This window comes from Myodes glareolus, chromosome 7, assembly GCF_982192425.1.
Source record: "Myodes glareolus chromosome 7, mMyoGla1.1, whole genome shotgun sequence".
Classification (NCBI taxonomy): Eukaryota; Metazoa; Chordata; class Mammalia; order Rodentia; family Cricetidae; genus Myodes; species Myodes glareolus.
Window position 1 is genome coordinate 32,314,305 of NC_142032.1, and position 26,578 is coordinate 32,340,882.

At 42.5% G+C, this 26,578-nt stretch overlaps 2 protein-coding genes across 8 annotated transcripts in view; both read left to right on the forward strand.

Annotated features, from left to right (window-relative positions):
- Positions 1-13,933: 13,933 nt before the first annotated feature.
- Positions 13,934-18,415, forward strand: Ranbp6 (RAN binding protein 6). Of its 2 annotated transcripts, XM_048438815.3 has the most exons (2): positions 13,935-14,168; positions 15,225-18,415. In XM_048438815.3, exons 1-2 carry the CDS (start codon positions 13,974-13,976, stop codon positions 17,289-17,291), a joined length of 2,262 nt encoding a protein of 753 aa, XP_048294772.2. In that variant the 5' UTR covers positions 13,935-13,973; the 3' UTR covers positions 17,292-18,415. The 2 variants fall into 2 exon arrangements, with proteins under 2 accessions (XP_048294771.2, XP_048294772.2); XM_048438814.3 differs by having other exon boundaries at positions 13,934-18,415.
- Positions 18,416-20,817: 2,402 nt separating this feature from the next.
- The window catches only part of Brd10 (bromodomain containing 10), an 80,876-nt gene continuing 75,115 nt past the window's right edge, over positions 20,818-26,578 (forward strand). For 5 of the 6 annotated variants that reach the window (XM_048438809.3, XM_048438810.3, XM_085693775.2 and 2 more), the window contains exon 1: positions 20,818-21,556. In XM_048438809.3, coding sequence (XP_048294766.3) covers positions 20,964-21,556 — 593 coding nt within the window. In that variant the 5' untranslated portion in view covers positions 20,818-20,963. The remainder of the gene's footprint in view (positions 21,557-26,578) is intronic. The other variant, XM_048438812.3, reaches the window with a different exon arrangement.

Consider the following 26,578-nt stretch of genomic DNA (forward strand, 5'->3'; position numbering starts at 1 on the left):
ATACGATGCAGAGGCTGCCGCTGGTGGATGTGAGAGCGCCTCCTAGAGCCCAAATGGGGTATGAGGCAAATTCCCTTGGTCTTCCTTCACCACAGTCCTTAGTGGCCAGAACACGACACTCTGTTCTGGCCACAGAACACTCTGTTCTGGCTTCCTCTAAATTGTGTCATCTTCATCCTAAACCCTTTATGTCTTGGCAGAGCCTTAAATGTTAAACAGAATGTGGAAGGAAAAATATTCAGTGTTCCAGTAAGATAACTGACTACATTACTAATAGGATTATGAATAATTTTTGGTTTAAATGAATTACAAACTTTTTTTTTCTTTTTCTTTTTCTTTTTTGAGACAGGTTTCTCTGTCGCTTTGGAGCCTGTCCTGGAACTTGTTTTGTAGACCAGGCTGACCTTGCATTCACAGAGATCCTCCTGCCTCTGCCTCCCAAGTGCTGGAAATAATGGCAAGCACTATCAGCACCCAGCTAATTTTTTTTCTTTTAATTAAGAGAATAGAGTTCTGTGCTTGTATAGTAGATTAAATTGTGATTATTACTTGGCTTTGTAAAATTAAAAATAGAAAATCCTCATTTATCTTATTCTGAAAAACCTTTTAAAGTGGGAGTTTTCTCGGAGCACTGGCTGCTCTTTCAGGGGACCCAGGTTTGATAGTTGCTCACAATTGTCTATAACTCCAGTTCGAGGGGATCTAATATCACTGCAGACACTTCATGCACATTGTGTACATCGATACCTATAAAAAAATTTTAATTCAAAAAGGAAAAACAAGGATTTTCTGAATGCTAAGGAAGATCAATTGAAAGCTTTTTTACCCCCTTGTAGCAAGAGCATGAGTGGAAACATTCATATATTTTAAAGTAATATATATGCTTCAAAAATATTAAATTCCATTAATATATATCTAAAACAATCTGGGAAAATCTTTTCTCAGCAGACATAAAACAGATTCCTTAAAGCAAGTATCTTTAAACAAACCATTGTTAATAAAAATGAACTAGCTAGGTCTTCTCTGTATTTTAGCCATGAAGAATTTACAGTAGTAAGAAGGAGCATTGTCCCCCACTCCTTCGTGTCTAAAGAAGCTATAATTCTTTGTCTTCCCCAACTCCAGATCCTCTACTGATGCTGTGACTCATCTCCTTACCCGAGACAAAAGGACAGGACAACTGAAACGTCACTAAAATGCTGACTTTCCAGTGTTAAAAAATCGGTTTTCCTCAATGAAAAAAAAAAGTTAACCAATTGAGGCTTGAGCGACATGACTCAGTAGTACACATCCACTGGGTTTATTCATTTCCTGTGACCCACGGCTTCCTCCGTGTCGCTCCTTATCCTTTCCTTCCTACTAATTCTGCGGTTTGATGTATATTCTCACTCAGCTTTGAAATTCACAAGTTCAGAAGTTCAGCCCTTTGACGCTGAGTCACTCAGAATTTTTACTTCGTCTGTCCACTTCCCTACCACCACCTCATCCCCAATTTATTATTTATTTATTTATTTATTTATTTATTTATTTTTGAAGAAAAAAATTGTTATTTGCAATTGGGCGTTGCTTTTGTCACTATAACCGGTTCTGTGTTGTGCGGGTTCCTCTGTTTTATATACAAGACCATGACATCTTAGTTAGTGGACTTGCATTTTATTTGCTAGAAATTTATAGCTTTCACTTAAGATTTAGGAATATTGTACCTTTCTGGGGCTGATTATCTTTGATTGTTCCTCAGACAACTACGAAACCCAGCCCCCTTGACGTTGTCTCCTTCTTCCTGACTCTTGAAGCAAGGGTGCCACCTACTGACAGAATTTAAAATGCTGTTTCACAGAGATGGTGATTTGAAAATGGCGCCCATAGACTCTGATGTTTGAATGCTTGAATCCCAGTTGGTGGAAATGTTCTGGGAAAGGTTAGAAAGTGTGGCTTTGTTGAAGGAGGTTGTCACTGGCGGTGAGTTTTGAGGTTTCAAAAGGCCAGGCCATTTCCAGTCAGCTCTGTCTGCCACCTGCTCGTGGATCAAAGCACAAACTCTTAGCTATTGATCCAGCCTGTAGGCTACAATCTCCCCGCCATGGTGGTTATGGACTCATCCTCTGAAACTGTAAATCTCCAATAAGCTCTTTCTTCTCTAAGTTGCTTCGCTCCGGGTGGTTTGTCATAGCGATAGATAGGTAACTAAGACATTGATTGAACTTAAAATTCTTTACCATAGTGTTCCAGTTTGCTTTCTGTTATTGTGATAAAGACCATTAAAAGTAACTTGGAGAAGAAAGTGTTTATCTCATCTTAGTTTCACCTAGCGACGCTAAGGCAGGGACTCAGGGCAGGAACCTGGAAGCAGGGACTGAAGCAGAGACCACAATGAAATGCGGCTTACAAGCTTGCTTCCCCTGACCTGCTCAGCTTCCTTCTTATACAACTCAGGGCCCCAACCTCCCCCACCCCCCGCCCAGCGATGTTACACTCATTACCGAGTGGACCCTCCTCCACCAATTAGCAAATGAGAAGATGTCACGCAGATGAGCCCACAGACCAATCCAACAGAAGCATTTCCTCAGTTGTGACTCCCTCTTCTTGAGCCTGTCAGCCTGGTTCCTGATACTATGTGATACTATGACCCGTGCCAAGAAACTCTGTGGCACACTGGATTTTTGGACTCCTTCTCAGATTAGTTTTAAGCATGCGTACACACGTGTGTATGTGTGTGTGTGTGTGTGTGTGTGTGTGTGTGTGTGTGTGTGTAGGGGGGAGGGAGGGAGAGGAGAGGAGGGAAGGAGGGAGGGAGATCACAAAGGAAACAAATTGCGAGAACACTGTTGCAGCCAGAAGTCTATTGATTCCAGTTAAGAAGCCACAACAAGACTGAGCTCCCAAGGTCCAGTTGAAGAGCAGAAGGAGGGAGAAGATGAGCAAAGAAGTCAGGACCGTGAAGAATTGGTTGGTTCACCCACAGAGACAGTGGGACTGATCTAATGGAAGCTCACCAAGGCCAGCTGGACCAGGACTGAACGAGCATGTAATCAAACTGGACTCTCTGAATGTGGCTGACAATGGGGGCTGACTGAGAAGCCATTGATAAAGGCAACTGGGACTTGTTTCTATTGCATGTACTGGCTTTTTGGGACCCTAGTCTATTTGAATGTAAAACTTCCTAGACCTGGATGTAGGGGGGAAGGCCTTGGACTTCCCACAGGGCAGGGTTCCCCACCCTCTCTTAAGGAGGGAGGGGAAGGGAAGAGGGTGAATGGGGGAGCAGGAGGGGAATGGGAGGAGGGGAGGAAGTGTAAATTTTCGAATGGAAAAAAAGAAGAAAATTTAGAATACATATTTTAAGTGGATGGGGTCATGGGACCATGGAAATCCCTTTTGTCTAAAATATTGAATCCTTTTTTAACTATAAAAAAATGGGAAAAAAAGAAGCCACAACAAACTGAAAAGTTGTGATTATGGCGCCTGTAGGAACAACTCCTCTCTCTTATTCTGTGATTCAAGAATCATTATTCCAGAAAGGCTTCAGGAATTCCATTGTACGTTGTCCTCACCTTTGTAAATATTTATATGTTGTAAAGATTTTTAAAAGGGTTATTGAACACATAAAGGAAGTTTCTATGCAATAAAAATTATTTACTTGGGTCCAGCAAGACAGTTCAGTAGGTAAAGGTATTTGTTGCCAAAACTCATAACCTGAGTTTCAGCCCCAGGACCTATATGGTAGCAGAGAGAACTGACATCCTTCAGTTGTTTCTACACACACACACACACACACACACACACACACACACAACTTAAAGAATATAATTTAAAATTTTTAAATTGGTGATTTGGAGGAAAATATTGGGTTGTGTGTCTAAGTTCTATAAATTCTAGAAATTTTGATGGTTTTGTCTAGGAGAAAAAGTAGGCTTCCACAGAGCAGCTGAGAAGGCTGCTCTGTAGGGTTCACGCTTCCTCTGAATAGTTTTGCAAGGCCTACAAAGCAGGGTAGAGCACAAATAAATGCTATTCTTCAACTCCTCTCAGTAGATCTGCTGCTAAGCTTTCTGATTTGTGGGTCTTAGCCCACTAGAGGGCACTGTGAGCGCTGGTCAGATGGGGCAGGACAGTCCGCCCTCTGGATGGGATCCAAGAAAGAGGTCTTGAGTCCCTTGCTTATAAATAACCTTCAAGGAAAAGGTTCACAAATGACCTCAGGAGTGGAGAAGAGAAAACCAGAGACAGCAACATCGTCCAATGTTTTCTACATTCTTTTCCTCTCTCATTTAGATGCCACAAGTCCTAGGGAAGTAGGTTTTATTATTCCTCATTTGAAATAAACATACATTTTATTATTCCTCATTTAAAATAACAAAGAGGCATCTACTTTACAGATCTTCCTGAGTTTTCTAAAGATCAGCAATATTCAAGGTAGTTATTCTACCAGTCTGAGACCCTGAGGAATTAAAGGGGACAATGTCTGCCTGCTGACCCATGGTGACCGTGTGACTTCCGGAGATATTTGGAGATGAGGCATTATTACTTGTTACTCCAACATAATACATCTCATCTGCAGACCTGTTTAAAGTCACTGAGAACCAGGTGGGGTCATGAGCAGGGGAATCTTGTCTGGTCTGAGGTATTTTTCCATAACCCAACACTTGCCCATTTTAGTGTTCCACAAACACTGCTCAGAACACCTCACACCCACCAAGTCAGTGCTCAGTGTACTTTTTTTTCTTTTCTGTGTGTTTTTTGTTTTTATTTTTTTGAGACAGGGTCTTGCTGTAGCTTTGGAGCCTGTCCTGGAAATTAGCTCTTGTAGGCCAGGCTGGCCTCAAACTCACTGAGATCCACCTGTCTCTGCCTCCAGAGTACTGGGCTTAAAGGTGTGTGCCGCCACCACCAGACTACTCAATGTGCTTTTAAGTGTAATTTAATTTAAGAAATTAAATATTTGTACACACATTCCACAAAATGTACTTTTCTCCTGATCAAAAAACTATATAATGCTATATACCAGAGTTACAAACAGACAAAATTCCCTAACTTTGTGAAGTTTGTAGTCTAGAGAAGAAAAATAATGAATATGATGTTAATGTGTATATGACTGGGGGACCGGGTGGGACAGAAACCCCAACAAGCAGGCCCTCGTGTTACAGAACATGCTACATGCTAAGGAGCTCCACAAGACAGAGACAACAGGTAAGCGACTCCTTGCATGAGGTATACACATACATATTAAAGTTTGGGTTCTGATAATAATGGAACAATGATCCATTTAATGATGTGATGCAGAATAAAGACCAGAAGTACCTGTCAAAAGCAAACCAGCTCTTTGGTAAGCAGGGAAAGATTCCATATCAGTTTCAGTGGGGGCCGGAGAAGCCTGACACTAACAAACAGGTACAGAGTCACAGCCTATTCTAAGTTTGGGGGCTTTCGTTTTGTTTATTTTTGTTTTTTGAAGCAGGGTTTCTCTGTGTAGCCCTGGCTGTCAAAGAACCCACTCTGTAGACCAGGCTGACCTTGAACTCACAGAGAGCTGCCTGTCTCTGCATCCCAAGTGCTGGGATTAAAGGTGTGCACCACTACCCAACAGCACCCTAAATTTTTTTGAAGGTGTTTCTTGGTTTATATTTTAAGGCAGAGGTCCCACTAAGTCAGTAACACTGGCCGGCCTGGAACTTGTTGTATAGATTAGGCTTGCCTGGGACTCACAAAGATCTCTTGTTTCTGCCTTATAGGTACTATACTTAAAGGCATGTAGTTCCATACTTAGTCCAAGATTTTTAACCTTATATATTAGATATGAGTATGTGTATTTGTATGTGAATGCTTACAGGTATTATTAGTGTATCATTAGAAGAAAGCTTGATATTTTTTCAAAAGGTTTATAATACTGCCTATTTTGTTGCTATAGCAAAAATAAACCCTAGATCACAAAGGATTACATTCACATTTAACCAAATTAAGCCTGCTTCTATTCCAAAAGTTTATGAATTACTTTTTAAAATCAGAATAAAAGTGTAAAGCCCTCTATGCCTCATATTCTTTAGCCATTATTAACCTTTGATTCCTGCGCCAAACACCTGGGCCCTTACTTCATTTCTTCTAAGCCTTGGCTCTGGTTCCAGCCATGGCTATAGACGTCAAAGGTCCCTTCGAGGGTCACTCTCTTAGAAACTGGTGCCTCATCTAAGGCATATGTCTGAGGCTCCAGGCACCTCCCGTTCAACTAAGCTTTTTGTGCTGTTTTGTTTTGTTTTAAAGTCCCAGGGGCCTTATCAAGAAAAAAGCAAGTGGAGAACTCTCTCCGGGTTTTGGTCACAAGAGCCACCGCTACAAAAACCACCACTAAGATACTCATTACTCAAAATCAAGTGGCCCCGTTGGAAGTAGGCAGTTGTCATACGACCTCATTTTGCACATACTGATAATTGCCAGGGCTGGGAGCTTTGCAATTAGCAACCAGTCTCCCCTTTCCAGCATGAGCCCTGTGAGAGGACCCAGCTCTGAAAAGCATAGCTCCCCATCCTTCCAGCGCCTCCCTCGTCTCCGCGAACCTGGCAGAAACAGACGCTCTGTCATCTATTCTTAATTCTTTCCTGAAAGGGTAGCCAGCATCCTCCCTGTTCCTTCTTCCCCACCACACCCATGACACCATCTCCTTGATGCGCTAAAGTGTCTATAAAGCAGAGAAAACTATCTTCAGACAACGGCTCCTTCCCTTATAAATAGCCCCAGGAAAATGTGCCTGAGTGACCTTGGGAAATGGAGACTAGAAAAAGTGAACAAAACAGTCTCATATCAATTAATGTCATACAGTTTCTCTACATTCACATTTTCTCATATTTAGCTGCCACATTGACCCTGTGAAGTAGATTTCATTATTCCCCAACTTAAAAATGAGCAATGGTTTGGGGAAAGGACTCAGTGTTTAAAGCCTTACTGGGCAAGTGTGAGGACTGTAGTTGGGGTCCCCGGAATTCACATAAATACTGGGAATGTGACGGCAGCCCACCTGTAATTCCAATTTCCAAAAGCAGAGACAGGTTCCTCAGAGCAAACCTGCTGGCCAGACTAGCCAAATCTGACCTCTCTGGATATGATTGACAGATCCTGCCTTGTAGAAGAAGGTAGACAACAACCTTGAGCCTCCACTTGCAATGCAGACACACACCTGCTCCCCCAACATATACACATATTCATGTACACAGCTGATGAATAGGAAGAAAGCAGATAGATAGATAGACAGATAGACAGACAGACAGATAGACAGATGAAAGAAAGAGAGAGAGAAGGAAAGAAAGAAAGAAAGAAAGAAACAAAGAAAGAAAGAAACAAAGAAAGAAACAAAGAAAGAAAGAAAGAAAGGGAACAAACTGGGGACCCAACAAAATGGGTAAATGCATGTGCTGCTCCAAGCCTGATGACCTGAATTCAACTCCCAGAACCCACAGGGTGAGACTAATTCCTTCACATTGTCTCCTGACCTCCATATTTGAACTTGGCGTGTGCACGTGCACCTGCACATGCGTGTGCAAGCTCCCACACAACTCACTGTGGATGCTATTTATCAGTATGGAATTTCATTTTGACTCTTGGTCTTTTGTCTTCCTTTTCTGCTTCCTTTATGAAGAGAATCTTATGCTCCGGTGTTATTTCACGTTACAGACATCTCCTCATTTACCTTCCTCTGCTGTATTGATCCTTAAAGAAAGACCAAATTAAAGAATAATATTTCAAGAAACCAATTAGTATGCTTTAAAATTTATGCTGAGAGCTGGATGTGGTGACGTACACCTTTAATCCTAACACTTGGGAAAGCAGAAGTAGGCAGATCTCTGAGGTCAAACTGGTCTAAATAAAGAGTTCCAGATAGCCAGAGCTACATGGTGAGGTCCAGTATCAACCCCCACCCAAAAATCTATGTTGATACAAATATAAACATAAGGAGAAATTCTGAGTCAGCCATATAATTTCTGTTATTACCACTTGTCACAGGTGACAGAATAGAACCTGGAGTCCTTCGCCGTAGCTAGGAAGTTATCAGTATCTAGGTAAATATAATGGTCTGAACCTTACAGCTCTTTTCTGGTGGCAATGGGTTCTAATGGACAGAAGTAAGCACTGTGGCTCTTTGGCCTCCCACTCTAACAGCAGCTGATGCAGATATCACTGTCTTTCCAGGACTGCCTCTGTTTGAAACTAAGTGACTTATGGGGCAGCTTCATGCTGTGCAGGAAGAAGCCATGAAGACGTTTTGATGGCTCTGAAGCTCCAAGTTTCCCTAGACAGGTTCTGGACCCTCCCTGTGGCAATGAGGACTCACATTCAGGTCAGGCACCAACAGACCACCATTTCACATTCATTGTGTTCTCCACAAGTAGTGCAAAAAATACATTACCAAAAGACTCAAACTGTACAAAAGTATGTAGACTAAATAGGACTGACCTTTGTTACTGGGAAAACTGGGGGTCTCTTTTCATGGCTCTTAGTCATTAATAAAACAATTTTAAAAGGGACTGAGAAGAAAAATCACGTACAGTTTTATTCAAGCTTGAGAGAAAAAGAAATACGTGGGTGAACAAAAAAAAAATCTTGGCAGGTATCTAGGGGAGGGGAATGGAGAAGAGGAAATCCATGCCTCTTGCAGTGGAGGTTGGTAAGCAGCCATATTACTGAAGAGAGGGTGGGCTTTAGAGAGGGTAAGAAAGTCATGTGTGTCCGGGAGTGCATGCTTAGGCTTTGGGGCAGTGTAAGAGAGAAAAGACGGAAAGGAGAAAATAAGGAAAGCGTCTCAGTCCTACTTCTCCAGCCCCGTCATCTACAGCACACATACAGCTTGTCCTGTTGGCTTGGGCTGGCTCTAGTCCACATCTGTCACTGTCCCCAGGGCTTGTCCAGTGGTCCTGGTATTTTGACTGTCTAGGGCTCTCTACTGTAACTGAAGCTTCACATACATATACACACTCATTCGTATACATGCACACATCTTAAAAGTCAGGGGTATTGTATAATTTTAACAATGGCCACAGGTCTTACTTTTCATAGCTTCCCTTAGGATACAGAGTAATGAATGAAGACAGTTTGCACAAAGAAAACATTTATGAACACAGTTAACAAATATCTACAGAATATACCTGAAATTACAACACATTGAAATAGCATGATCACATTTAATCACGCATGAATGGCAGATCAAAGGGCAGTTTTTAAGGTAGAAAAAGGCTGTTATAGGAAGTCTCTGACCACATGCCATTGCAATATATGAAGTTACCTAGAGTTCTGAGATGAATACTACAATGTTCAGCCCACTGAGACTGTGACCAGACAGTGTTAGATTGCTGGATTTAATGATGCCCACTGTGGAGAGAAATAAGGGGAGCAAGAGTCCTTGTGCCCTTGCATTTCCTCCTGGACATGTAACCGGTGTCACAACCAAAGTAAAGATGGGTGGTCTAGAGCAGAGATTTCCTCACTTTGTGGTAACCCACCTTCTTGATGGTTTTATTGATTTACTTGAAAAATGTCTTTATGTCTGACTTTCTTTGTTCTACTACTATAAAACTCAATGAAACTAATGCAATATTAGAAAATGGAATTTGGAGTAACCTAAATTTGTATTCCCAAGCCATGGTCACTCACACTGGACTGCTAAATAAACTATTTCTTATCCCCTCAGAGAGGAGCGCTCTCTCTCTCTCTCTCTCTCTCTCTCTCTCTCTCTCTCTCTCTCTCTGTGTGTGTGTGTGTGTGTGTGTGTGTGTGTGTGTGTGTGTGTGTCACTTGTTTCTGAAGCCTTAGCATCAGAGAACTGATTGTACAAGTATAGAAGGAACACTTAAGTCAACTGGCAAATGGCACTTCCAGTTTAAACTGAAAACTTAAACAATGATTTCCAGTGGCTTCAGCCTAAACTCTCCACTTTAGAATTCCTAAGGTACGTCTGTCTCGTCTACCGGTTTGGCATCTGTTGGTTGCCACTATCTTGATGCACTTGTTCAGTGCTGCGGCAGAACAATTCTCTGACGGAGACATCCTTTTTGCATTTATTAGGTGGAGTCTGTACAGAGAAACATTTCCTTGTCAACTATTTGGCTGATGTGAATTACAGTTTGTGCAGGAAAAGACAGGAGAAACTTGATTATTGCTCTTAGCCAACTTCCAGAGTTGCCGACTTAGGAATCTAAAGATGATCAATGTCATAGTAACTCTTGATACTCAAAATCTATAACATTTGTTCATATTTTTTATCCTCTTTTAATCTACTATAGGCCGTTATTTTCTTTTTATATTCAGGTTGGTTTATTTTAGGCCCTTAAAGTGTTCATGGCATTTTCAAGGCATTTTGTTTTGGTTTATTTTCTGTAATTTTTTTTTAGTTGTTCTGGATTATTCTTGAAAAATATCATGCATGACCAACTTAATTCTATCCCTTTCATTTGACTCTAAATCTTTCGGTTCTTCTGTGAAATTAGCAACTTATCTTGAACTTTCCCTGATTTGGTAAGATGCTAATAAACAGCTTAATTGTCTGGTGTTGGGCTTGTCTGGGGAAATGATCTTGAGAGGCCCTCTCCATCGCTACAACAAAGCTACAGTTAATTACAGAACTTAAAATCGTTCAATTCTAACCAAATTGGAGTTTATGTGCACTTCTTATATGGGGAAAGGGAGGGACAATAACAACAAAAGGTGACTACAGGACAATTATTCATTCTAAAATGCAAGCTAAGATTTTAAATCATCTTGCATTTTTTCAAAAGTAAGAAGTCATAAATGATTGCCTTAAAATGGGTTTAATTTTGCTCCTACTGTAGAAATTACAGCAGTCATGTTAGCATGTGGAGAGCAATAAGAGAACAAAATGTGGACCCCAAGATTCACTTTCCAGGGAAAGGATTTTTCCTCCCAAATAGTTAGTACTGTTTTGATTTACATAAACGCTGCTTTTTATTGCTTTAGAAATATATAAACTGACAGATAACAGCACCTCAAACCAAATGACCAGGGCAACTCTTGGGATAATGTTTTAGTCTCCTCCTCAGATACTGTGTGCTATTAATACCTCTCCTGTCCTTGCCTTCTTTCCGGCCATCAAAATTCAGCTATTGAAAAATTTAGACTTTCTGGTTAACTGAACTGGGTGATTGACCAACATAATGTTTCTATTCTTTATGCATCAGCTTTCCTGTTCTTGCCAAAGAAATCATTCTAAAATTTGATTTATAGCACTTGACTAAAATCTTGCTACCATTATGGAAAGAACCCACATTTCTTAGCATGAAATATGACACCCTTCATCATCTAACCTCAACTTGTCTCCCCGTCTTCCTCCTTGCTGTCCCAGGCCTCTCAGTCCCCACACCTAATGCCCTGACTCTGGAACATCCGCAGAGAGCTCTCACAGTTTGCTTCAGGCCTCTGCATTTCAGCAAGCTGCCCCCCCCCCTCTTCAAACGGTTAGGACCCACTCATTCTCCAAAAGCCAGCTCAGCTATCACCTCCATCTGAGATTCCCGTCACCCACTCTGAAAACTAAGAGAAATAATCAAGTTTTCTCCTCCCTTTCCCTGCACAAATTGTGGTTCAGATTGACCAAACAATTGGTGAGGAAATGTTCTGGACAGACTCCCAGTTGATCTTCTCTATACCCCAGTGTGTTAGGTGGCTTCTTAATGCCATGGGCAGAATTGTTATCACACTAATTCCTTGAGTATGTGACATTTACTATCTCCCGTAAGCATCTTCATGAAGTTGATCTTTGTGTGTGTGTGGGGGGGGGGTGTATGTTTGTGCTCATGTAGGTTTGTGCAAATTTGTGCAAGTGGAGGTCAGAGGCCAACTTCTGGTGTCTTCCTAAATTTCCTTATTGAGATCTTATTGAGAAAGGGCCTCTGACTGAACTTTGGGCTCATCAATTTGTCTAGGCTGACCATTGAGCTCTAGAGATCTGTCTGTCTCTTCTTGCCTCCACCCAGTGCTGGGTTATATATGTGCAAGGGGTGCCCAGCTTTCCCATGAGCATTGGGATCCAAACTCAGGTTCTCATCATGTTTACATAGCAGGAACTTTATTTCCCTAGCCCTCTTGTATTTATAGCTCCAGTGAATAGCTTCTGATGGAATAAATGCATGACTGAACAGCATTTCATCTATTCTCTCAAGTTGTACTAAGTTATATACACTCCTAATGTAATCTAACCGAGCTCCCTGATGCTCCGCATCTGCGCCAGCCTTGGCATTGTCAGTCATTTACATTCCCAGCACAGCGGTGGCTCTGTCATTGTACCTTCCTGTAGCTTTAATAAGCCCTTAGTATGCTAACGGCTGGAGCTGTAAGGAAAACGTTTCTCCCACATTCATTAACGTTTTCTAAAACTGCAGATGCAGAGACTTTTGCAGCCAAGCTTTTTCTAGGCGCAGTAAGAAAGCCAGGAAATGTGGTACAAGATGAAGAACTATGGGTAAGACCTTAGAATCAGAACAAAAACCGATTTGATCCATAATTCTCAAATTTGAGTATTTATGTGAAAACTCACTGTGCATATTCAAATTACACATGCTGGGATTACAGGCCTCAGAATGCTAGGGTAGCTTTTAGGAAGCTGGTCCTAATATCTGCATTTTAAAATAAACATTCTAAGTGATCTTGACATGATCCAAAGAATGAGAAATACGATTCAGAGAAGAGTTTCATATTACAAATCAATTTAAGAGACCACCTATTTGGTGTGTCATCTTGTTAATGTGAAAACTCCAACCTGTGGGTATAGGCAGCAGAATTTCACAAAACTGAAATTCAGACTGCTTGGCCAAGTTTAAGACGAAAAACAATGAATGAAGGTCTCTGATGATGTTGCAAAAGCAAGCTGAGTTAAGGAGAAGTTCAGTAGTGAAAAAGAATAGGCAGACTTTAGACTCCGTTGCTATCTTAGACGAGGTCCTTCTGTCTCCCCAGCTCTCCACTTCTCACCTAAAAGCAGTACTATCTGGCCCTATCAGCCTTACAGAATTACACAAGGCTTAAAATGAGTGAGACAACTGCAGACAGGACAATCTGACCAGACAGTTACACTTTATAATTATGGTTTCAAAAGATACACCTGTCTAAATTAAAGATATATAGCCTCGGGAATTTGTTCTTAGGTAACCTTTGCAGCATCCTATTAAAGAGTAATTAGGATTCTAATCACAGAACGCCATCACAGTACAGTTTAGAAACACGTGTAAGGAGCATCTTGAGTAACAAAGATACAAAATTTATTTAGATAGAAGACCAGAATTGAAGAAGCTTATTACTCCAGATCATTTTCCCCATACTTATTTAGTAGCTTTTCCTAATCTCTATTATAATCCACAGGCCAAGGGATTCTGATGTACACCCGAATTTGAGAATCACCGGTCTTTTTCGTTGGATGTCATAATGGGAAGGAAATCGTTATCCTTTAATTGAGCTTATTGTGCTAACAGCTTTATTATGATATTATTTATATACCCTATTCACCAATTTAAATTGTAGAACTCGGTAGTTCTTAATATAACAGTATGGCATTGGGGAAACATCATCACTATCAATTAAAGAGCATTTTCATCAACCCGCAAAAAGAAATCCCCAGACAGTGGAGAGCAGTTATACTCCATAGCAACCGCTAATTAAAATTCGTATAGACGAGCTTATTTGAGATTTTTTATAAAAGTAAGGGCATCAAACAATATGTAGACTTTCGGGATGAATTTCTCTCCTTCTATCTCCTTCCCGCCTCTGCAGGCGCACACGGATCGGGAAAACACAAGGACGATATGCCCATCACGAAGGCTGCTCCCACAGAACGGTAAAACCCCACCCTCGCCTTCCAGGGTTTCCCCACCGCGTCCACCTGGGGAGCGCGCCCCGCCCATCCCCGCCGTCGCCTCATTGACGTCACTGCTCCAGCCGCAGACTGCCTGCCTCCTTCCCCGTCGCGGTAGCTTTGACAGGGCGCGATGGCGGCTGCCGGGTCTGCAGGGTTGCCGGCGACCGTGTCGGAAAAGCAGGAGTTTTACCAGCTTCTGAAGAACCTGATCAATCCCAGCTGTATGGTGCGGAGGCAAGCCGAGGAAGTCTATGAGAATATCCCAGGTCTGGGTAAGACTACATTCCTCTTAGACGCCGTCCGTAATAGAAGAGCAGGTTATGAGGTGAGACAAATGGCTGCCGCACTGCTACGACGGCTTTTGTCCTCTGGGTTTGAGGAGGTCTATCCAAACCTGCCTCCTGATGTGCAGAGGGATGTCAAGATTGAGCTGATACTGGCCGTTAAGTTAGAAACACATGCTAGCATGAGGAAAAAGCTTTGTGATATTTTTGCGGTGCTGGCCAGGAATTTGATAGATGAGGATGGCACTAACCATTGGCCAGAAGGTCTGAAATTCCTCATTGATTCGATTCACTCTAAAAATGTGGTTCTGTGGGAAGTTGCACTTCACGTTTTCTGGCACTTTCCCGGGATTTTTGGGAACCAAGATCGCCACGATTTGGATATCATCAAGAGGTTGCTGGACCAGTGTATTCAAGATCAAGAGCATCCAGCAATCAGGACATTATCTGCTAGAGCTGCAGCTGCCTTTGTCCTTGCTAATGAAAACAATATTGCGCTTTTCAAAGACTTCGCAGACCTGCTTCCTGGCATCTTACAGGCTGTGAATGATTCCTGCTACCAGGATGATGATTCGGTGCTAGAGTCCCTTGTTGAGATTGCGGACACGGTGCCTAAGTATTTGGGTCCCTATTTAGAAGATACTCTGCAGTTGAGCCTGAAGTTATGCGGAGACTCTAGGCTTAGTAACCTGCAACGCCAGCTGGCTCTGGAAGTAATAGTGACCTTATCCGAAACGGCAACGCCGATGTTGAAAAAACATACGAATATTATTGCACAGGCTGTGCCTCATATATTAGCGATGATGGTTGATCTGCAAGACGATGAGGACTGGGTAAATGCTGATGAGATGGAAGAAGATGATTTTGACAGCAATGCCGTTGCTGCCGAGAGTGCACTAGACAGACTGGCTTGTGGACTTGGTGGAAAAGTTGTTTTGCCCATGACCAAGGAGCATATCATGCAGATGCTTCAGAGCCATGACTGGAAATGTCGCCATGCTGGATTAATGGCCTTATCGGCCATCGGAGAAGGTTGCCATCAGCAAATGGAACCAATTCTAGATGAAACAGTTAACTCAGTTTTGCTTTTTCTTCAGGATCCTCATCCAAGGGTGAGGGCTGCTGCCTGCACTACACTTGGACAGATGGCTACCGATTTTGCACCTAGCTTCCAAAAGAAGTTCCATGAAATAGTGATTACAGCTTTGCTGCGGACCATGGAAAATCAAGGTAATCAGCGTGTGCAGTCTCATGCAGCTTCTGCTCTTGTTATTTTTATTGAAGACTGCCCCAAATCATTGCTAGTTCTATATTTGGAAAATATGGTAAAAAGTCTCCATTCCATCTTGGTAATTAAACTGCAAGAGCTGATTCGGAATGGAACTAAGTTGGCCTTAGAACAACTTGTGACAACCATTGCCTCAGTTGCAGATGCAATAGAGGAAAGCTTCGTTCCCTATTATGATTTATTTATGCCCTCACTCACACATGTTGTTGAGCTCGCGGTTCAAAAGGAACTCAAGCTTCTTCGAGGAAAAACTATTGAGTGCATTAGCCATGTGGGTCTTGCCGTGGGGAAGGAAAAATTTCTGCAGGACGCATCGGATGTGATGCAGTTACTGCTGAAGACACAGTCAGACTTAAATGCTATGGAAGACGACGACCCTCAGACCTCTTACATGGTGTCTGCCTGGGCTCGAATGTGTAAAATTCTTGGGAAAGACTTTGAGCAGTATCTGCCCCTGGTGATCGAGCCCCTTATTAAGACTGCCTCCGCTAAGCCTGATGTCGCCCTCTTGGACACCCAAGATGTGGAGAACAGGAGTGATGACGATGGCTGGCAATTTGTAAATCTTGGAGACCAGCAAAGCTTTGGAATTAAAACCTCAGGACTCGAGGCAAAAGCAACTGCTTGCCAGATGTTAGTTTACTATGCTAAGGAGTTGAGAGAAGGATTTGTGGAATATACCGAACAAGTTGTGAAGCTGATGGTTCCTTTGCTGAAGTTTTATTTTCACGACAATGTTCGGGTGGCGGCTGCGGAAGCCATGCCCTTCCTCCTGGAATGTGCAAGGATCCGGGGCTCGGAGTACCTTTCACAGATGTGGCAGGTGATATGCGACCCCTTAATCAAGGCCATTGGAACCGAACCTGACACAGATGTACTCTCAGAAATAATGAACTCTTTTGCCAAGTCCATTGAGGTGATGGGAGATGGTTGTCTTAATGATGAACACTTGGAAGAGCTGGGAGGCATTTTGAGGGCAAAGCTCGAAGGGCACTTTAAGAACCAGGAGTTGCGGCAGGTGAAAAGGCAGGAAGAAAATTACGACCAGCAGGTCGAGATGTCGCTTCAGGATGAGGATGAGTGTGACGTGTATATCCTGACCAAAGTGTCGGATATCCTGCACTCACTATTTAGCACTTACAGGGAGAAGATTCTGCCGTGGTTTGAGCAGCTCCTTCCGTTGATTGTGAATCTAATTTGTTCCAGTAGGCCGTGGCCAGACAGACAGTGGGGACTGTGCATATTTGATGATATCATCGAGCACTGCAGCCCAACCTCGTTCAAATACGTGGAGTATTTTCGGTGGCCGATGCTACTCAATATGCGAGATAACAACCCCGAAGTCAGGCAAGCTGCCGCCTATGGACTGGGTGTGATGGCACAGTTTGGTGGAGACGATTATCGCTCTTTATGTTCGGAAGCTGTTCCGCTGTTGGTAAAGGTCATTAAGTGTGCAAATTCCAAAACCAAAAAAAATGTCATTGCCACAGAGAACTGTATCTCAGCGATAGGAAAGATTCTGAAGTTCAAGCCCAACTGTGTAAACGTGGACGAGGTTCTCCCACACTGGCTGTCGTGGCTTCCACTGCATGAAGATAAAGAGGAAGCTATTCAGACTTTGAATTTTCTTTGTGATCTGATTGAAAGCAACCACCCGGTTGTGATTGGTCCCAATAATTCCAATCTTCCCAAAATCATCAGTATAATTGCAGAAGGAAAAATTAATGAGACGATTAGCCATGAAGACCCCTGTGCCAAGCGCCTAGCTAACGTTGTTCGGCAGATACAGACTTCTGAAGAATTATGGTTGCAATGTATGTCCCAGCTCGATGAAGACCAGCAGGAAGCGTTACAAGAATTGCTCAGTTGTGCTTGAAGTACTTTACTGTCACTTGAACATCAGCTACCATACAAGTAACTACAAAGTGTTGTGAGTGGAGCCGTTACACATGAGAGATACCACTTCTCTCTGCTAAGCAGTTCGCACTTCCGTGTCTCCCCAGGATAGTGTTAAGGTCTTCTGTTTATTTTGCATGTGTCATCTCTTAAAGAAACTGTGGTTGTAACTCATGCTTCCAGTTGTCTTAAAGTTATTTGTCACCTGCCCTATTCAGTGTGAAATGTATAAATCATTGCTGTCTGTCTGAGCTGTTGCTGCTGGGTAAATGGTCTACACGGTGCCAAGATGTCTGTGAGCTGAGGGTGGAGTACGTTGGCAGACTCACTCTTCCTTGGTAATACTTCTGTTTGTTATGGTAATGGAAGGAGACTAGAATGGAAAGAGTTCCAAGGTACTGCGGCGGATGTAGGAGGTTGTTTTCTATAATATAAATGAACTTCTCACATAGAACTGTGAAGTGGTTGGAGCATGGCTAAATTCCAGTCTCCAAGGTGTTCAGCTGAGAGTTATAAGAACCAAACTGGTTTTAAAAACTTGTCAACTGAAACATCCATGGGTGTGGAGAAGGAAGCGCTGGTACGGCTCATCCTGTAAGCGTGTGACGGGCCATGACAGAGCATAATAAATAATCAATAGTCAGTGTTTGTGGGTGTCAGTTACTGTTACATGTTTATCAGAGTATTGCTTTGTGTTTGTATGTATTATCCCCTCTACCCTCACACCAAACAAGGAACCCTTCCTTTCAGGATGGGGCTTAAACAGATTTCTGTTTTGAAGCAGTTTCTACAGAAACAGTGAAGCAAACTTAATTTTATCTTTAAACATTAAAAAGAAAAGAGCTTTAAGATTAGTCATGTATCAGTATATTGTTCTGTAAAACAACTCTATGAATTTAGGGTTAGTTATATTAATGGAAATGTCTTACTGCTGAAGGTGTTTTGTAGAGTAGAAAAAAGTTTCTACTTAGCAAAACTTCATTCAAAACTTACAAACAAGAATGTCTGTTGTGACTCCCTGAGCCTGTTGTGAGTGCTGTTTATGTAACAGGGTAAATATGTCAGACCCAGTAAGTGTTCAATAAATTGTCAGTGTTACTACCATTGGCTGTGTTCTTTATACTTCAGAATTTGGTTTACACAAAAATCTCTCCCCTACTAGGTCTATCTAGTCTACTGTGAACAGGAATATAAAGTTTTTTTTTATATTATTAGGATTTTTAGATAGTTCAGAATTTGATATTTGGTATGGTTACAAGTGTATTTAAAATAAATAGAAAAAAAGGCTACCTTGATGTGGAATAGTTTTCTCTGGGTGGTGGGATTAAATGGCAACTTCTCATCTTGTCTATTATTTACCTACAAACAATGCATTTTCATCAAGTGTTTTGTAGCCTTCAAGGACCTGGTTTACTATCATCTTGACCCCTTCATGAACTGGAGTTAAGGCTCCTTCTACTCATCTATAACCCTTTCTCCTTATGTGGCTTCAGAAATCTCTTATCAATGTGTTGTTTGCAATTCATACAGTCTTGTGAAACTCTGGCAAATGATTTGTAATTGAGTACTTGAAGTTTTGAAGTAAGGGAGTTTTTAAATTTGAATCTTGACAAACTATTTTCCCAAGTGTTTGTTTCCCCATCTGCAAGATAAGAATAATACGTAGCTTATGTGATTATTGTGAGAATCAAAGGCGATAATGAATATAAGTGCTGAGCAACACAGGTCTGTGAGAATTTTAGAGTAGATCTGGTGGCTAAAAGGGAGTGGGCATTTGCTTGAGTTTGGTAGGCTTTAGATTCTTCGGTTTTGTCAAAGGAAACAAAGGACACCCAACCAGACATATTTGCCAGTTGCTGAAAAAGAACTGGCCTTTACCTTTTTTCTTCATGAGCTATGTCTGACAGAGAGGAAATCATAAATACCAGATGGGTGCACGCATGTGTGTAAGTCTGTGCATGTGTCTGTACTCCAAGAATTCATGTTCCTTTTTCACTATTTTTACCTACAACTATTATTTAACTTATTGAGTCCGTCCCCCCCCCCCACACACACACACAAAAGATTTTAAGGAATTGCATTTTACCAATTCTTTTGTTTATACAAAAGTAAACAATCCTGAAGGTGAGACTATCTCAACCATTCAGTTACAAATTTCATGTTCAAATTGCATTTCTATAGTTTTGGTTTGATGTATCATTTCAAGTTTCAAGCAAGTAAGTGAATATTATGTGCATTAGAAAACAGTAATATCTGTTTTATATCTAATATCTCATTTCCCCCTTATTTTATGCAGTATGTTAACTCTTGTGAATGGTGAGTCCACTTTTTTGGCATTTATGAATAAAAGTATGTAGCGAGATTGTTAAAGCTACACCAATGACAAGCTATACAGCTTAGTTTGAGTAGACATTTGAGCGAGATTGCATCCCCATAATTGTTAGCTGAACTTAAGAATCCAGGTGTTTTCCGTTTTTAAAATTTCAATAGAAAACAGGATTTGGTTTACAAATATGTTTTTAAAAGTGTTAACTGGGAGCTGGAGTTTCGAGAACTAAAGTTCTACAATCCTCCACTCTTCTTTTGCGAAGTGCTTAAACTTTCCTTTCTGATTTTTCCTGCTAGTTTTATGTAAAGAGACCGGCAAGTCACAAGGGAGGAGGAGTGCAGTGATAGTATTTTACTTTTGTGCATTCTCGTTATTCATTTGTCCTTAGTAAAGGTCAAATAGTTAACTGCTTTGAATAAACTTACAGTAAAACTTTTAGGACCAGTAACTTTTAGGCTTTTGGTCACTTTTTCAAGAGCGTGCGCCCGCGCAGGCGCTCTGCTTCTCCCTCCACCCCACCCCTCGCCCAAGTCCGCATATTGATGACATCATCGGCCCGCCTCCACACTCGGCCTCCGGGCCGGCGGAGGAGCCAAGACCTGGCTTCGGCGTCGCAGGGCGGGACGAAAGGGGGCGGGGCCACCTCGTGCCAGTACGCATGCGCGCCGGGAATGGCGATGGCGCTTCTTTCTTTGCCTCTCTACACCGCTCTCCCCGGCCGGGGGGGCTGAGTGCCCTCCCCCTTTTCCTCTCCGCCCCTCCCCTCGCCCCCCCCCCCGCTCAGCGGGGCTTCTAACTGACAGTTGTCGCCGGCCTGGTCAGTGCGCCGCCTCCTCCTGCCCAGGTCCCCCGCAGGTAGACAGGGCTGGGAGGGGGTGTGAGGGAGAAGGAGGAGCCGGAGCCGCGGCGGCCCGGTGCTGCGGCCCAGTCGGGAAGGAGTAGCGCCCTTTTCCTCCTCGCCCCCTCCCAGCGCCCCGTCGGCCCGGGAGGGGGTGGGGCGCCGAGGGCCCGCCGGCCGGGCCGGTGAGCGGGCAGGCGGAGGGTGAAGCCGGCGCGGGCCTCGCGCCGTCGCGGGGAAGGGAGAGGAGGGCACCTAGGCTCTCCTCTCCCCCCTCCCCCGCGCGCCATGTAACCCCGCCCCGCGGACGCGAGCCTGAGACCCCCGCGCGCGCGGGTCCCGGCCGGCGACTGGAGAGCAAGGCCCGATGCGGCAGGGGCTGCGCGGCGGCGCCTCGGCTCTCTGAGGAGGCGGCCGGCGCTCACACGTCTCCCGGCGCCTCGAGCGGTCGCTCCTCACCGCCCAACCTGAGCCTGCCGGGGGACATGAGCGAACCGGGGACGCCGGAGGAGATGGAGCGGGCGGCGGAGGAGGAGCGGCCGCCACCGACGACCCGGGAAGGGAACGAGGAGGAGGAGGTGGCAGCGGCGGCCCGGGCCTCGGAGCTGGTCCGCAGGAGGAGTGCCTCCTCGTTGGACGACGACGACGAGGAGGAGGAGGTGGCGGAGGCGACGGTGGTCGCGGGCGGTGGCTGCAGGGAGCAGGACCTGACCTACGAGCTGCAGCAGGGCTACCGCATCCTGGGCGAGTTCCTGCAGGAGAAGCACCGCGGCCTCACCGCCCCTTTCTTGCAGCCCTTGGGGGGCGTTGCCGCCGGGGAAGAAGAGGTGGCCGAAGGGCGGCGCGCCGGGGGCCGGGGCGGTCGCGTCGTCCCGCCGCAGCCCGGCCAGGGCATGTGTTTGTTGAAGATGGAGGAGAAGTTCTCCAGCGGCCAGTACAGGGGCATCACCGAGTTTGTGTCGGACTTCAGGTTGATGCTGGAGACGTGCTACCGTCTGCACGGAGTCGACCACTGGATCTCCAAACAGGGTCAGAAACTGGAGATGTTGCTGGAGCAGAAGTTGGCCCTTCTCTCTCGGTAAGCGAGCCGGGTCCCCAGTGGGACTGACAGACAGACACAAACACACCCGCACACGTGTCCGATGAGGGGCTGGGCCAGGGCCTGGGGGGCGGCGCTGATAGGTGCTGAGTTGGTGCTGGCACCTCGGGAGGAGGAGCAGCGCTGGTCGCGGAACCGGAGGGGTGTGATGGGCTTGGCTCGAAAGGTGGGTGAGTGCATCCACGGAAAAGCCCAGAAGGAACCCCAATCCTGGGTGTCCAGAACTCCCGAAGACATTAGAGAGGTTCCAGATGTTAAGAGTCACACGAGTAGGCAGAAGGGAAAGCCTTTTGTAGGATGGAAGTTGAACCCGCCACTTGTAGACATTTTAGCATGGCGTCTAAAGCAGCACGTAGGGCCAAAGACCTTGAGAAAATAATTTTGGCTCGTGTAGAAAGATGATCGCTTAAAATTTTTATCTTCTACCAATTTCGGCCATTGGAAATTTAGTGTTATTAGGTGTTTGTTTCATCTGAGGAAGTTAAATTTTTGCAATGACACAAAATAAATGCATCAACACAACGCCTTTCATAGGTTTAGACTTGTACTGTGTGTGTGTCTGTCTGTCTTTTTCTTCTTCCAGTGCTAGATAGAACAGAGAGTTTCGAACATACGAGACAAGCAATCTACCACGGAATTAAGTATAGAGCCTTAGAAATGTTTTTATTCTACTAGGAATTATAGGTAGTTCAAATTGTACCATCGTTTTGATATACATCACCTATATCCTCCTCTCCCCCCTTTTAGGAAGAGAAAATAAGTTAACATAGGACACTAAAATTGAACAATCTCTATATACTGGACATGAGCTCGGTTAATTAAAAATTTTCAGTAATAGAAACGTCTTTAAATATTAGGAGTGTTAATAAAGGTGGAATAATATATTGCCAAGATTTTTTTACTTTGTGTGTGAGAGAGTGTGTATGTGCGCTTGCGTGTGGGAGCATGATCACAAAGTGGAAGCTAGGAGAAAGTGTCTAGTGTGTGCTGTTACTCTCCACCTTTTCCCTTGTGGTATGGCTTCTCCCTAAATGTGAGACTTGCATTTTCTTAGAGATTGGAAGCTAGCAATACTCAGCTAGCCTCCTGTCTTCATCTCCTGTGGAGCTGGGGTTATGGGCTTGTTCTGTGGTAATGGGATCTGAACGAATCCGGATCGTCTTGATTGGGTGTCAAGGGTTGGTTAACTACTAAACCATCTATCTCTCTAGTCCTCGGAATAGGAGTTTGGCTATTTATTAGCCGAGTGAACTTGACTGATTGACTTTTTTGGCCTATTTCCTTGCCTGTAAAATGGGAACAGTATCCTCTCATCAACTTTAAAAAATTGCTGTGAGAACTAAATGGGTTTTTTAAAAACAAAGTTAATACCTTTGGCCATGCAACTCAATGTATTAATCACAGTAGTACAGTAAAATGGATATTATCTCAAATCTGAACCTGGGCATTGCATATATGTAAAATAATCTATTCTTCTTTTGTCTTTGGCTGCTTATGTACTAATTGCAAATCTGTTGCTGACTAATTTCACTAAAAGAGTAATATAGTGAGTGCTTAAGTCACTAGAAGGCTAATTCCCTTTAAACAAGCTAAAGATGTTTTTGCATTCTTCAATAAAATAGAATTATTTGGCAATAGGTTAACTATTTGCAAATAGCTATAGATTATTTTTAATATTTTTATTTGGTGATTGATATTTCTTACTGTGTTTATAACTTACCTTTACAGGGCATTGTGGCAGAGATTGTACATATAAAAAGCCAGTTTATTCACATGTTGTCATTTTATAAAGAAAGTTTTTTTAAAAAAGATTTTATTTTTAAGTGTGTATGTGTGGGTAGGTGTGTATGCGCGCGTATGTGCACACATGTAGTGGGGTGTTAATGTGCATGTGAATGCAGCTGCTCTTGGAGACCAGAAGAGTTTGTCAGACCCACTGGAGTTCAAGTTACAGGTGGTTTGAGAGCCGAGCCACCTGAAGTGAGTGCTAGAAATCCAACTCTGGTCCTCTGGGAGAGCGGTAAGTTCTCTTAACCATCTGAGCTTTCTCTCCAGTCCCACATGTCGTTATTTTTAAATAGCTAAATATACTCAAAACTGATGTCACAGGCTTTTAAACACAGAAGAACCTTAACATTCTTATAGTCCATCTAGTTTACAGATGGAGAAACAGGCATGTAAAATGAGATCAAATAGCTACATAGAAGTTCTAGAAAGTAACATAGATATAACTAAGCTGTAGATATTTCAAAGTTGCTGTGCATAAGAAATCTTTTCCTTTAAAAGGACAAGTTATTTTATTTTTCATAAAAATTTACAATTATCGTTATGCCCAGTGATTTATGCTCAGAAATAATCTCATGTGATCAATAGTGTCTACATTTAGAAGTTAAACTTAACAATGTTGTAAAGTTAATAAAAATATGTAGCTCTGATTTTTTTAGGCCAAAAGAAGTAAAAGTCTTGCATTTTAGTAGTAAAAGTAATTTGATAGTCTCAAGTAGAAAGTTTTGAGTCTTTCATGTTTTTGTACAGTATACATGTATTTGATATATGCAAACATTTTGTAAGTGCTAGACTGTATGTGTAGATACTAAAAAATTCCTTATATTAGCTTAAAATATGAGTCATAACTGAGTAAGTGTTTTGAGTGGGCAGAACTGGATGAAAGCTACAGCTTCTGGAATATAAATTAGATAAATAGATGTACTAGAGCAGTGTTCTGCAGACTTCTTGTGTGTTTCTGGAAATAGAAGACTTTGTAACTATCTTAAAGTGATGTGTGCTATGTTAGTAATTAAGCCAGTATCACAGATTATTTGTTTTCATTTGTCTTCTGATGTGTATTTCTTTCTTTTTTTGATGTGTATTTTTTAGACACCTAGTTAACTATTATTTTCAAATGGTAAAGATTACTTTAAAGGTGCTGCATATGTGAAGCTGACAAGAAGGCTTAGTGAGTAAAGGCAGCTGCTGCCAAGCCTGAGAACATGAATTTGATCCCTGGAACTCGTGGTAGTAAGAGAGAATAGATTCCTGAAAGTTGTCCTCTTTCACTAGTGGGGACACACACACACCCTCCAAAAATAAATGTAAAAAAGAAAAAGAAACCTTTTTTTTTTTTTTGAGCTGCTACACACACTGTTGAGCTTTCCATTCAGCATCTGATGAGGTATAATAGGTAAAGAGGATGCACATTATCACTAGAGTGGTACTAGGAACGTGTATAACAAAACTCAGTTTCTTCATCCATACAGCAAAAATGTTAGACTAGCTTAGTTGGTGGTACAAATATTCCTTTTTTAAGATTTATTTATTTATTATGTATTCAACATTCTGTCTCCATGTATGCCTGCACGCCAGAAGAGGGCGCCAGATCTCATTACAGATGGTTGTGAGCCACCATGTGGTTGCTGGGAATTGAACTCAGGACCTCTGGAAGAGCAGTCAGTGCTCCTAATCACTGAACCATCTCTCCAGCCCCTACAAATATTTATTTAATGGAGTTAGGCATTGTCCTTGAAATGAAAACATCAAAACTGAGAGTGGTTTTGCTCACCTTTAATCCCAGCACCAAGAGGCAGACAGGTGGATCTCTGTGAGTTTGAAGCCAGACTAGTCTACAAAGCAAGTTCCAGAACAGTCGGGGCTACACTGAAAAATCCTATATCAAAAAAACCAACTGGGGGGGGGGGTAAGAGAAAGAAATGAAAATATTAGTTCTTTGCCTCCAAGTGGTATGGAAACATTTAAAATAATACTTGTATATGATTATTATAATAATTGTATAATGGATATACAGAACAGAAATCTAAAGGAAGTTGACTTAAAGCTAAGGAGAGTAGGATGGCAAGTAAGGGGGAAAGAAGAAGGAGAGAGAGTAGTTTAAAGCTGCTAGATGGGTTACACTTGAACTGATTCTCAAAGGAGCTGAATGATGCGTTATATGGGGACATTCCAGTACACTACAGTGAATGCAAGGTGTGAAACAGTTTCTAGAAAGCACAAATTATTCTGTTTGCTTTAGTAGGGGTCTAAATTATATCTATGCTGCAGGAAGCTATGTAGTATCTAGGAAGGGAAGAAAATATTAGAACCTAAGTAGACTCTTGTTTTGGCTTGTATCGTTGTGGCATTTTTAGTAGTGCTAAATATAGAAACCTATAAACAAAATTTGTATATGTTACTGAATTGTTTCTTTCAGAACTAGGATTGAGGCTTAGGTCTTGTTCTTTCAATTCCTAAAACCTAATTAAATGCTTGCATGCTTTCTGAATTGAGCTACAAATGTGTATGTTTTTCCCCTAAAGTGACACCATATTTTTGAAAGACCAACATACCTTTTTAAGTGATTAATTTTAAAACTGTAATTTATACCACTTGTCTTAGTTTCTGTTGCTGTGTTAAAACATCATGAATAGCAACTTGGGGAGGAAAGGTTTTATTTCATCTTACAGTTCCATAGTACACTATCACTGAGGGAAGTCAGGGCGGGAACTCAAACAAGGCAGGAACTGAAGGAGAAGGCAGAGAGGAGTGCTGTGTACTGACTTGCTCAGCCAGCCTTTTTATACCTTCCAGGACCTTCTATTCAGGGTGTCACTGCCCACTGTGAGCTGGGTTCTCTCATATCAATCATCAGGCCAGGTTAGTGGGGGAATTTCCTAAACTCATGTTCCCATTTCTAAAATGATACTAGCTTATGTCAAGTTGACAATCAGTCAGGATTCTTTCTATCCCTTTGAACTCTCTTGTCTTTAGACAATGTGTGTATTTAGAAGGAATTTCATTTATCATTTAAGGCAACTGAGAAACCCTAGTTAACATTACAAATAGGGATTAAGCTGAGCATGTAATGCACACCTTCAAACCCAGAATTCAAGAGTTAGAGGACAGCCTGCTTATATATATATATATCTCTGTCTGTCTGTCTGTCTGTCTGTCTGTCTATCTATCTGTCTATCTATCTATATCTATATTGAGATCCCTGTAGGCCAACTG